The 12,610-nt window shown below is 48.5% G+C and overlaps 1 protein-coding gene across 1 annotated transcript in view; it reads left to right on the forward strand.

The window, feature by feature from the left end:
- The window catches only part of ATP6V0A2 (ATPase H+ transporting V0 subunit a2), a 34,180-nt gene that overhangs the window by 18,391 nt on the left and 3,179 nt on the right, over nucleotides 1-12,610 (forward strand). Inside the window, exons 14-19 of the mRNA XM_079150469.1 lie at nucleotides 1,876-1,994; nucleotides 2,732-2,942; nucleotides 7,594-7,713; nucleotides 9,012-9,131; nucleotides 10,614-10,731; nucleotides 11,923-12,094. Coding sequence (XP_079006595.1) covers nucleotides 1,876-1,994; nucleotides 2,732-2,942; nucleotides 7,594-7,713; nucleotides 9,012-9,131; nucleotides 10,614-10,731; nucleotides 11,923-12,094 — 860 coding nt within the window. The remainder of the gene's footprint in view (nucleotides 1-1,875; nucleotides 1,995-2,731; nucleotides 2,943-7,593; nucleotides 7,714-9,011; nucleotides 9,132-10,613; nucleotides 10,732-11,922; nucleotides 12,095-12,610) is intronic.

Here is a 12,610-nt window from a genome sequence, read left to right on the forward strand (position 1 = left end):
ATCCAAACTGGATGGAAAAGTTTGGTGTGCTGTAATCTGTGCTCTCCCAAGTTCTTAGTGTCTTGTAATATGTCTCCTTTGTTTTTTTTTTTTTTGGATACTGGGGATTGAACCTAGGGGCAATGGAGCCACATCCCCAGCCCTTTTTATATTTATATTTTATTTAGAGATGACCTCGTTAAATTGTTGAGTCTGGCCTTGAACTAGGGATCCTCCTGCCTCAGCCTCACAAGCCACTGGGATAACAGGCATGTGCCATGTACCTGGTGCCTTAGTCTTATCTCTAAGCATATAATTTAATTTTTGATTTAATGCCATGTCTTAAGTCTGTGTAATTGGAAACTCAAAACACTTTTATGGCAGTTTAAGGTTTGCAGCCAGATTCACTGTACCCTGTGGCCCTCCTTTCAGGAAAGAAATGTTTCTGCATAAAGGAACCAAGGAAGACAGTTTGGGTGTTTGGGCCAGAGGGGAAGATTGGGGCATGGTTCCGTTGTTATTACTTTAATTTTCCAAACAGACGTGACATTCCTCCATTGCTGCAAAGAGATGTGAACAGTTCCCACAAAGCCTGCCCACGAGCCCCTGCTGTCCACCTGGGGTCCCCATTGCAGCTTCTCCATGAAGATGCAAAGGAGCACACATGTGTTCTTGTCCCCAGCCTCCACCCAAGAGGTGGTTCTAGGCAGCTTTGTGCAGCTGATGTTCCAAGGCCCACGGGGGCCAGGGCGTGGCTGCGTGGCAGGCACTTGCCTGATGTGCGAGGTCCTGGGTTCTGTCCCCAGCCCTGCGAGGGGGGAAGAGGAAAGGCCGTGTTGCCTGGGCTGAGGCTGCACCTGTGTTCTCCCCTGGCTGCTGGACTTCACTGTCCCCCTCCCGATGGGACAGATGGATCATGTCAGCAAGGCCGACTCGTCCCTGTGTCATTTACCTGGTTCCTTCTAAACTCTTGGTTTACTTAAGTAGAATATCGTGTTCTGTCCTGAGGCTGTGTTTCCCTTTTCCCTATCTTCTTGAAGGCCTCCTGTGGAGATTAGTTTTCAGAGAGGAGGAGAAACAGTCACTGAGTGGGGACCTGTGGGGGCTGGGGTCACAGCTGCCAGGGCGACAGCCCAGCTCTGTGCTTTGCTGTCAGTGCTCAGCTCAGCTGGGAGCTCAGTGCCCGCTGAGCCTGCCCGGCTCCTCGGCTAGGCACAGCCTGGCCACTGGCTGTAGTTCTGCTTTCAATTTTTTTTTTTTTTTAAGTTACATTATTAGAAAATTCACAGGTGAGGGACGTGAAAGCATGTGGAAACATGTCTCTGAGCACGCTGTAGCACGCGCGTACATCTGCTGCCTGGGGGAGAGGCATGTACCCCGCGCCTGTGAAGCGTCCTCCCCTTCCTCGGGTGCCGGAGGGAGCCAAGCCTCTGTGCCTCGAGGTTGTCCCTTGCTTTTCTTCCTGTTCACTTCCTGCAACTGTATTGGTGTCTTTAGCGATTTTTGAATTGTATGCTTTTTTGCTTTTTCGGTACTGGGGATAGAACCCAGGGGTGCTTAACCATTGAGTCGCATCCCAGTCCTTTTAGTTGTTGTTTTGAGACAGGGTCTTGCTGACCTGCTGAGATTGCCACCTTCCTGCCTCAGTCTCCTGAGTTGCTGGGATTTAGACCTGTGGCATGCACATGGCTTGGATTTTATTTTGATGGGATTCTTTTGACAGCCTGTGGCCCTGTTTTAAGAAAATCAGTGGTTCCCAGGTAGAAACCATCAGGAGAAAAATCGGAATGTTGTTTCTTTGTAAATTTAGAGCTGCTCTCCATCTGAGAGGAACTTTGAAACGTTACCTGTTGAAGGATGTTAAAGGTGTCTTTCTTTTTTTCTTTTGGTCTTTAGATTTGGAACTTGGCAACAAATCGTCTCACTTTCCTAAATTCTTTCAAAATGAAAATGTCTGTGATTTTAGGAATCATTCACATGACTTTTGGTGTCACTCTGGGAATATTTAACCACTTGTAAGTATAGATTTTTTTAAAGCTATGTTTGTAAACCACATTTGGCCCTTCTTAATTTGTGCTTCTTCTCGCAGACTGTTGGATTGGGTAAAGGGCAGCCAGGTGCTCTGTGGTACGTTACACGAGTCTGTTTGATTACTTAGGTCTCGTGTGCATGGATTAGTTCGCTCAGCACGTGTCCGTTGAGTGCCTGCTGCGTGCCAGGCACTTTCTAGGCCCTGGGGTCTCAGCAGTGAAGAGCGTGGGAGAAAAGCCCTTGTGCTCATGGACCTTGTGCTCAAATGGACACTTGCCATGTAGATTCAAGGCAGGAGTGACGTTTGCCGAATTCCTTTTTTATTTTATAAATTGAAAACCTCTTTGTTTTTATTTTGTTAATTAGAGCTAGTAGAGTAAAAGTAAGAGATCGCATCCTTTTATTCCCGTTCATTCTCAGCTCTAAGATAATTGGTGTAATTTAATGTTGTAGCCTTAAGTCTTAACATAATTGAAACTTGAAAACCTTTTCTAACAGCCAGGTCACACTAGTCTCGTGTGGCCTCACTTTGAGGAAAGGAATGTGTCTGCAGGAAGGAATCGAGCAGGTTTGGTCCTGTTCACAGTCCTCTCCTCCGTGGAGAGACCTGCAGCCGGGCTGTCACTCTGGGGTGGCCCTTCTTATTGAGTCAGAGTTTCTGCTGCCCCTGCTCAGGGCCTGGTCGTGCTTGTCCCTGGGCTGATGGGTGCTTGTCTCCCAGGCACTTCAGGAAGAAGTTCAATATTCTCCTGGTTTCCATCCCCGAGCTCCTGTTCATGCTCTGCATCTTCGGATACCTCATCTTCATGATTGTCTATAAGTGGCTCGTGTTTTCGGCAGAAACTTCCAGGGAGGCTCCCAGCATCCTGATCGAATTCATCAACATGTTCATATTCCCAGCGAGCGGGACGAGTGGCCTCTACCCAGGGCAGGTGTGTACGTCGGTCGCATGTCGAGGTCCCCTGGCAGGCTCCCTGTTCCCGTTCCTTCTATCCGCACAGCTAGTGAGGGTGCTGGCTGTAGCCCCCTGGGAGGCCAGAGGCCTCAGTGTCCCTGTGCTGTCACTAGAGCATGCCAGTCCTGCTCTGGACGCTGTGCTGAGGCGCTGCCCAGGCACTGCACTTGACATCAGGGCTCCTTCTGTAAGTGCCGTGGTGTCCTCCTCCCCAAGGACGTCAGGGCAGGTGCCACTCAGCATGCTGTGTAGAGACCGGGTGTTCAGGGAGGCGCTAGCCTGGGGACCTTGGCCTCCTGAGCTGTGGTTGCCCTCAATCCTGCGCACCCCTGAGGGAGCATTTCCACTTGTCGGTGGAGAGCGTCTAAGCAGGTGTGGAGCTCCACTCACAGTTCTGGGCTTTGCTGGCAAGCTGCAATCTTTGAGCTTTTTGAGTTTCTACTTTCATTTCTGTTCCTCTTATTCATGGTTTTAAAAATCGTATTTTATCATTATCTTACAGAAATTAGAATAACACAGATACAGGTAAGTGTAAGGGAATTCAGTGGGCAGAGGCCCCTGGCACGAGCAGCCAGGGGAAGCTGCCGTTATTTTGCACCTGCTGCACACCTGAGCGTGTGCTCCTCGGCTGTTTGTTTTCCTCAGTTCTTCCACGGCTCCACAGGCAGGTGGTGAACCTGCCGTTCAGGGTGGACCTAGTCACTCACAGCTGGCAGGGCCGGGGCTTGAACCAGCTCCACGCAGCGCCATGACCCGGGACTTCTGAGGTGGTTCTGCCTGTGCTGCCACCTCTCTAGGTGTCTCAGGAGTGCGTTGGTCGATGCTCTCGTGCCAGCCACCCAGGTGGCCCTGGGAACCCGTTTTCAACATGGGAGGCACTGAGGGGACAGCCCGCGGCCAGCTTGCTGCACATCCTCCTCAGCACCTCAGGCCACGCAAACTGTGGTGGCTACGTGTGAGTGAGTGCGCCTGCCTGGGCTTGGGTTGGGGACAGAATGCAGGGCTGTGCGTTTAGAGCTCCCTCTGCCACCGAGCTACCCCGCCCTGCTTTGCTCTCTAGCAGATTCTAGGCAACACCAATCTCTCTCATTTTGTTACTGTTCCTGGTCCTCGGATTGAACCCAGGGTGCTTATCACAGTTACACCCCAGCCTTTTTGTTTTTTATTGGATAGAGGGTCTCACTGAGTTGTGGAGACTGGCCTCACACTTGCCACCCTTGTCTCTGCCACCAGGTTTCTGGATTACAGGCCTGGGCCACTGCGCCCATCCTTCCAGGGTTTTTTTGTTCTATTTTTTTTTTTCCAATATTATTTTTATAGACTGCATTTTGATTCATTGTATACAAATGGGGTACAACTTTCGTTTCTGTGGTTGTGCACAATGTAGGTTCACACCATTCATGTAATCATACATGTAAATAGGGTGATGATGTCTGTCTCATTCTACCATCTTTCCTTCCCCCACCCTCTTCCCCCCTTTCATTTCCCTCTGCATAATCCAAAGTTCCTCCATTTTTCCCTACCTCCGACCTCCCAACCCCCATTATGTATCTTCATCGACTTATCAGAGAAAACATTTGGCCTTTTGTTTTTTTGGGGATTGGCTTATTTTACTTAGCATGGTATTCTCCAGCTCCATCCATTTACCTGCAAACACCATAATTTTATTCTTCTTTATGACTGAATAATATTCCATTGTGTGTGTACATATATATATATATGTGTACACACACACACACACACACACACACACACACACACACCACTGTTTCTTTATCCATTTGTCTATTGAAGGGCACCTAGGTTCCACAATTTAGCTATTGTGAATTGAGCTGCTATAAAAATTGATGTGGCTGCATCACTGTAGTATGTTGATTTTAAGTCCTTTAGGTATAAAACCAGGAGTGGGATAACTGGGTCAAAAGGTGGGTCCATTTCAAGTTTTCTGAGGAATCTCCACACTGCTTTCTAGAGTGGCTGCACTCATTTGCAACTCCACCAGCAAAGTATGAGTGTGCCTTTACCCCACACATCCTCGCCAACACTTATTGCTTGTGTTCTTGATAACAGCCATTCTAATTAGAGTTAGATGAAATCTTAATTTGCATTTTTCTAATTACTAGAGATGTTGAACACTTTTTCATATATTTGTTAAATACCTGTATATTTTCTGTAAAGTATCTGCCCAGTTCCTTAGCCCATTTATTGATTGGGTTCTTTGTATTTTTGGTGTAAAGTTTTGTACGCTCTTTATAAACTTTGGAGATTAGTGCTTTATCAGAAGTGCATGTGGAAAAGATTTTCTCCCACTCTATAGGTTTTCTTTTCACATTATTGATTGTTTCCTTTGCTGAGAAAGAGCTTTTTAGTTTGAATCCATCTCATTTATTGATCCTTGCTTTCATTTCTTGTGCTTTAAGAGTCTTATTAAGGAAGTCTGGTCCTAAGCCAATGTGATGAAGATTTGGACCTACTTTTTCTTCTATTTGGTGAAGGGTCTCAGGTCCAATTCCTAGATCCGTGATCCATTTTGAATTGAGTTTTGTACAGGGTGAGCGAGAGGGGTTTAGTTTCATTTTACTGCATATGGATTTCCAGTTTTCCCAGCACCATTTATTGAAGAGGCTATCTTTTCTCCATTGTAAGTTTTTGGCACCTTTGTCTAGTATGACATGACTGTATTTATGTGGGCATGTCTCTGTGTCTTCTGTATCATTGGTCTACCTATTTTGGTGCAATATCATGCCATTTTTGTTACTGTTGCTCTTGTCTGGTATTGTGATACCTCCTGCATCACTCTTCCTGCCCAGGATTGCTTTGGCTATTCTGGGTCTTTTGTTCTTCCAGATGAATTTCATGATTACTGTCTCTATTTCTATGAGAAATGTCATTGAGATTTTAATTGGAATTGCTTTAAATCTGTATAGCGCCTTTGGAAGTATGGCCATTTGGATAATGTTAATTTTGCCTGTCCAAGAACATGGGAGATCTTTCCATCTTCTAAGGTCTTCTTCAATTTCTTTCTTTAATGTTCTGTAGTTTTCATCGTAGAGATCTTTCGCCTCTTTGGTTAGATTGATTCCCAAGTATTTTATTTTATTATTTTTTGAGGCTATTGTGAACAGAGTTGTTTTCTTCATTTGGGCCTACTTTTCACATGATTCATTGCTTATGAATAGATTTCTTCGTGTTGATTTTATATCCTGCTACTTTGCTGAATTCATTTATTCTAGAAGTTTTCTGGTGGAGTTTTTTTGGATTCTCTAAATATAGAATCATGTCATCAGCAAATAGTGACAGCTCGAGTTCTTCTTTTCCTATTTGTATCCCTTTAATTTCTTTGGTCTAATTGCTCTGTCTAGTATTTCAAGTATGATATTGAATGGAAGTGGTGAAAGAGGGCATCCCTGTCTTGTTCTAGTTTTTAAAGGGAATTCTTTCAGTTTTTCTCCATTAGGAATGATATTGGTGAGCTGAAGAAATAGCTCATTTTGGAGAGGGCTTGCCTAGCATGCTCAAGGGCTGCAGTTCGAATCCCCGGACCCTCAGACGGGGGTAGGGGGTGTAGGAAAAAAAAAAAAAAGAATGATATTGGCTGTGGGCTTTGCATAGATGGCCTTTACCATGTTGAGGTATATTCCTACTATCCCTATTTTTTCTAGTGTTTTGAGCATGAAGGATGCTGTTTTGTCAAATGCTTTCTCTGCATCTATTAAAATAATCATATGATTCTTAATCTTAAGTCTATTGATGTGATGAATTACATTTATTGATTTCCAGATGTTGAACCAACCTTGCATTCCTGGGATGAACCCCACTTGATCGTGGTTCACTATCTTCTTAATATGTTTTTGTATGTGATTTGCCAGTATTTTGTTAAGAATTTTTGTGTCTATATTCATGAGAGATGTGGGTCTAAAGTTTTCTTTCCTTGAGGTGTCTGTGTCTGGTTTTGGTATCAGAGTGATACTGGCTTCATAGAAGGAGTTAGGAAGGGCTCCCTCTTTTTCTGTCTCATGAAATTATTTTTTAAGACAGTGTTTCTGGTCTTGTTCCGAATGCTATTGCAATATTTTCCATGTGTAGAAACAAATCTAACTCATACTCTCACATTCCTCCAGTAGCTTTTATAATAATAAATTTAAAAACTTAAGACAACCAGATGTTAAAAAGTATTATGCTTGTGTTTCCATTTTCCTGTTAATAGTTTTCAGAAAATTATTAGCTAGAGTTTGACTCCACTTAGAATTTTCCAAAACTCTCTGCTGAGCAGGGAGCAGTGGCCTTGGGCTGATGCGGGCAGTGGTGGCGAGCTCCACTGAGCAGGGAGCAGTGGCCTTGGGCTGATGTGGGCAGTGGTGGCGAGCTCCGCCGAGCAGGGAGCTGTGGCCTTGGGACACTGCAGCTGCTCCTCGCTGATTTCATCACGTCCCCTATGGAGGCTGTTTTGTGTCTGTATTTTTTAAAAAATACTGTTTTAGATGTTGATAGACCTTCATTTTATTTATTTATCTGTGGTGCTGAGAAGTGGACCCAGTGCCCCACACATGCAGGCAAGCGCTCCGCCCGGCCCCAGTCCCCAGCCTACATCTGTATTTCAGCTGTTCTTCTCCCCTTGTCACCAACAGGAGCACGTGCAGAAAGTGCTGCTGGTTGTCACGGCGTTGTCTGTTCCTGTCCTCTTCTTGGGAAAGCCACTGTTTTTGCTGTGGCTGCACAATGGGCGCAGCTGCTTTGGCGTGAGCCGGGTAAGTGTGACTCCAGGTGTGTGTTGTCAGACTGTGAGTGGGTCATCTGCCGGGCAAGGACCCCGGGGCACTGTGCTGGGCCACTCAGAGCCCTCGCTTGCTCTGTTGGGCACTGCAGCCTCGCCGTTGCACAGCCGAGGCCTGCTGAGTCCTGGGCACACGCACCAACGCTCCCTTGGTGCAGCAGCACAGCCGAGTGTGATGATAAAAGCTTTCCATACTTTTACCTCTTTTTTTTTCTTTAAAGTTTTTAAAAAATAAATAATACAACTGAATTATATAATATGTAGAAATGGGCCCAGGCGCAGTAGCACACGCCTGTAATTCCAGCAACTTGGGAGGCTGAGGCAGGAGGATGGCACGTTCAAGGCCAGCCTCGGCCACTCAGGGAGACCCTATCTCAAAATAAACAAAAAGGGCTGGGGACGTGCTTAGTGCTACAGCACCTCTGGGTTCACTCTCCAGTACCAAAAAAAAAGTCCTTAATTCTTCCACCGTGTTATAACCAGTTATGTGTGCAGAACTTTTTTTTCAAACTATTTTCCCACGTCTAGTTTTTACTCTTCTGTGAAATTCTGGTGAGATGTGTATAACAATTTACCATCTTAGCCACCAAGTTAAGTACATTTACAGTGTCACGAGTTACTCTCCATTCCTAGAACCGTGTCCTTTGACAGAACTGGAACTGCGCGCACTCCCTCCTCTCCTTTCTCCATAAACCCTGGCAAAATTCTGTTGTCGATCTCTGTGAATTTGACCACCCTCAGTACCTGTTGGAAGGGGAACCACGTACTTGTCATTTTTCCTCTGACTTTGTTCATATAGCATAAAGTGATCGGCTTTGTCCATGTTTCAGCCTGTTAAAATTTCCTTTCAAAGACTGTACGGTTCCGTGCTGCTTATCCACACCTTCACTGGTGGACCTGGGACAATATCTGCCTTTTCCTGTCATGAACAGTGGTGTGTGAACGTGGTGGGGAGCCTTCTCTTCGCGCTCTTTTCTGTTCTGGGCATCCTCCCACAGGTGGAAGAGCCGGTTCAGCCCTGTTCCATCTTTGAAGCGTCCGGGCGCCATTTTACGCTGCCCGCTGCAGGCACAGGGCTCCTGTTCCCCGCTCCCCTGCCAACACTGCTGGCTCTCTTCCCATAGAAGCCTTCCTGTTGGTATGAAGTGCTCATTTTCTTTCAGAGAACTTTTTTGTTCCCAAAGAGCTGAATTGTTAAGAGAAAGAAGAAATTCTGGTCTCATCGTGACCTTCTCACGTCAGAGCCACTGACCCTGCTCTTTTGCTTCTTAGAGTGGTTACACACTCGTACGGAAAGATAGCGAGGAAGAAGTTTCTCTGCTGGGAAACCAGGACATAGAAGAGGGAAATAGCCAAATGGAAGATGGATGCCGAGAAATGACGTGTGAAGAGGTAATCTTTTCATTTGCTGTTGATAAGCTTAGATAAGCAGTGAGCCTCTGGAGAGATGACCATCGGGACAGAAGTGACCATCGCCATCTCAGAAAGCAAGACCGCGGTTACCGGTGGCTTCCCAGTGCTGCTGGGGTCATGCTGAGGGAGTCAGACGGAGGGGTCTGGGATGTTGTTCTGCCGTTTCTCTTTCACCCTGGGATCTGCCGAGTGAGGTTGCCGTGTGCCTGAAGCGACTTGGGTGTCATGCGCACTGTGGGTTCAGCCACCGCTCTGCCACAGCTGCGAGAGCTGGAGATCTGGCTTGCGCTGAGTTCGCGGGGAAACCTGCCGGCTCATGTTGGAGAGCGCGAGTTGCTTTCAGGAAGCTGGTCGCAGTTCTGAGCGGCCCTGCGGGGGCTCGTTCTTCGTAAGTCTGCTGTACGTTCTGAAGCTGGTTGGCCCGCCATGGTGGAGCCTTGGCCACAGGTGGCCCTGGGCGTACTTTCTTCAGCCTTTCTCTCTCGTGTTCACGTGGTGCTGGGCATCAAACCCAGGGCCTCGGGCAGGCGAGGCACGGGTTCCCCTCGGCACCACACCCTCTGCCCTGCTCGTCTTTCAGTGGGAGAGGAAGTCGCTCTCACCTGGTCACCGAGTGGGAAAAGCGCCAAGGACGTGCCTGCGGCGTCACCCGCCATCCCCAGCCGGGGACTGCTGTCTTCGTCGGAGCTGCCGTAGCCAACACAACATCGTTTGGCTTAAACGATCAGGATTTGTTTCTCATAGTTCTAGAGCTGGGTTTCCGTCCAGTATCAAGATTTGGCAGGCGGCTCCTCCTGAGGTCTCCCCTCAGATTGCATATGGCTGCCTCCTGCCGCGCATGGCGTGGCCTTTCCTGGTGTTGCATTTCTGGTCTCTCCCTCTCCCTGTGGGGACATCAGTGCTGTTGGATTAGGGCCCACCCTCAGGACCCTGTTTAACTTTAGTTACCTCTGTGAAGCCCCTCTCACTTTGGGATCAGGGGTTCTGCATGCATTTAGGAGGCTACAGGTCAGTCCCTGAGGCTGTGGGTGGGGAGCAGGGCTGGGCAGGGAAGGGTGGGCGCTGGGCAGGCAGGCACAGCATGCACAGTCCTCTGATCTGCCTCATTTTCTTGGAAACTTTATTGGGCTTATTAAGTATAAAAAAAATTCTTATACTCAACATTTTTGTCATTGTTACGTAATTTAGTGTTTTAGTTTGAGATTACTAATAATTCCGTAGGCTCCTGGAACAGCAGAAGGCAGAGTGGGGGACCTGAGGGCGTCTTGCCCAGCATCCTGCAGCCTCTCTGCTCTCAGGACCCTCTTCTGCTCTTGCCTTGGGGCCTTGTGCTCACAGCACGCTGACCGGGGAAACGCGCCTCTGGGGCAGCTCTCCTGTGCTCTCCTGCGGTTCTGCGGAGACACTCCCCGGTGGGAGCGGGCACTAGAGCAGAGTCCGACCCTCTGTCTTCTCTCCCAGTTTAATTTTGGAGAAATACTGATGACGCAGGTGATCCACTCCATCGAGTACTGCCTGGGCTGCATCTCCAACACCGCGTCCTACCTGCGGCTGTGGGCGCTCAGCTTGGCTCACGCACGTGAGTTCTGGTACTGGGGGCATTTCGAAACTTGAACAACTCGGGCACTGAGGGGTATTGTAAATTTTCAAGGGAGACCCAGTACTGTCTCCGAGTTAGTGTGTGAACTGGTACTGTTGCGTTGTATGGACTTCACTTAATGGATGATTAATAGAATTTTTTTTTTTTATTTTTGGTACTGGGGGTTGAACTCAGGGACACTCAACCACTGATACTCATCCCCAGCCCTAGTTTGTATTTTATTTAGAGACAGGTCTCACTGAGTTGCTTAGCGCCTCACTGTTGCTGAGGCTGGCTTTGAACTTGAAGTCCTGCCTCAGCCCACCGAGCTGCTGGGATTACAGGTGTGCACTACCATGCCTGGCTAGTTTTATTTTTTGGACTGGGGATTGAACCCAGCTGTATTCTACCACTGAGCCATAGCCCCAGCACTTTGTTTTGAGATAGGGTCTTGCTAAGTTGCTTAAGGCCTCGCTAAGTTGCTGAGGCTGATTTTGCATTTGCGATCCTCCTGCCTCGGCCTCCTGAGTCTCTGGGATCACAGACGTGCGCCACCACCCTGGCTTGAGCCACAGTTCCGATTACGGGCAGTCCCGTGGTTCTGATGTTTGTGAATTTCAGTTTCTGCAGTTTAGCACGTGACACCTATTCCCCAACTGTTCAATTTGTAGCTCTCGGTTGACTGTGAGTAGGTATGTAATGTACACTTCACTGCAGGCTCTTTAGTCCACAGATAATGCAGAGCACACACTTGGGCTTTGTGATCAGAGGCCAGTCACATCTCTCCTTCCAAAGCCTGTTGGCAGTTGGTCACCGCATCTGCAATCAGTTCATGCACAGACACAAAGCACCCGCTTATGTTGCCTCCTTGTCCAGTAGCAGTCCCAGAGGACAGTTCACAAAAATGGGCGACCACAGGGAATTGGCATGCCAATGAGGAAAGGAGGTGACTTGCCAAGCACTAGAAGAGGCACTTGCTCTCGTGGGCTGCTCAGTTGGCCAGGTCACACAAGGCGCCAGAGCCACGCTGTGAACCTTAAGGGGCCGGGGTGTGTGCTTTTGGAGAGCACACCTCGGGACCCAGCGTTCTGACCTTTTGGCGCGTGGACCTCCTCTTGCTTTCATTTGCGACCAGCGGTGAAAGTGTCTGGTCTTGGCCAAAGCGAGCCTGTCCCACGGCTTCCTTTGCAGAGCTCTCGGACGTGCTGTGGGCCATGCTGATGCGCGTGGGCCTGCGGGTGGACACCACCTTCGGCGTCCTGCTGCTGCTCCCGGTGATCGCGCTCTTCGCGGTTCTGACGATTTTCATCCTCTTGATCATGGAAGGGCTTTCTGCGTTTCTTCATGCCATACGCCTCCACTGGTGGGTCCGCAGAGCGCCCGTGCCCGGTCAGAACCTGGCCCTTCCCCGCCACCTGCGGCCCGGTGGCCGGGTCCTCTTCCCAGCAGAGGCATCTCTTCTGCGCTCCTCCGAGTTAAGACCCTAGTTTGTTTCTGAAACCTCATTGGCCAGCGAAAGCAATTTGCCTGTAGACGAAGCCCGAGTTTGCGGCTCTCTCCTCTTTGGGCCTGGCAGACGGCTTCACTGTGCACGCCTCTTGGGATTTCCCAATGTTCCATGATAGTACATGTCCCTGCTCCGCTCTGCACCCTCCAGGTGCAGGCGGGTTCCTGTCCCCTGCCTGGCAGCTGGGAGGTGGTGGGCAGGGTGGTGCTGCTCTCAGACGTCCAGAAAGCTGGCACGGGAGGGAGGGGCCCTTCCTAGTGTACATGCCTGTGCCAGGAACGGTATGATGAAGCGATTTTACACAGAGGCTTCTAACCTACACGCTATTTTAAGGAGCACAGAAATGTCATTTCACAATCTTCCATTAACTTT

The sequence above is a fragment of the Sciurus vulgaris genome (assembly GCF_902686455.1).
Source record: "Sciurus vulgaris genome assembly, chromosome: 8".
NCBI lineage: Eukaryota > Metazoa > Chordata > Mammalia > Rodentia > Sciuridae > Sciurus > Sciurus vulgaris.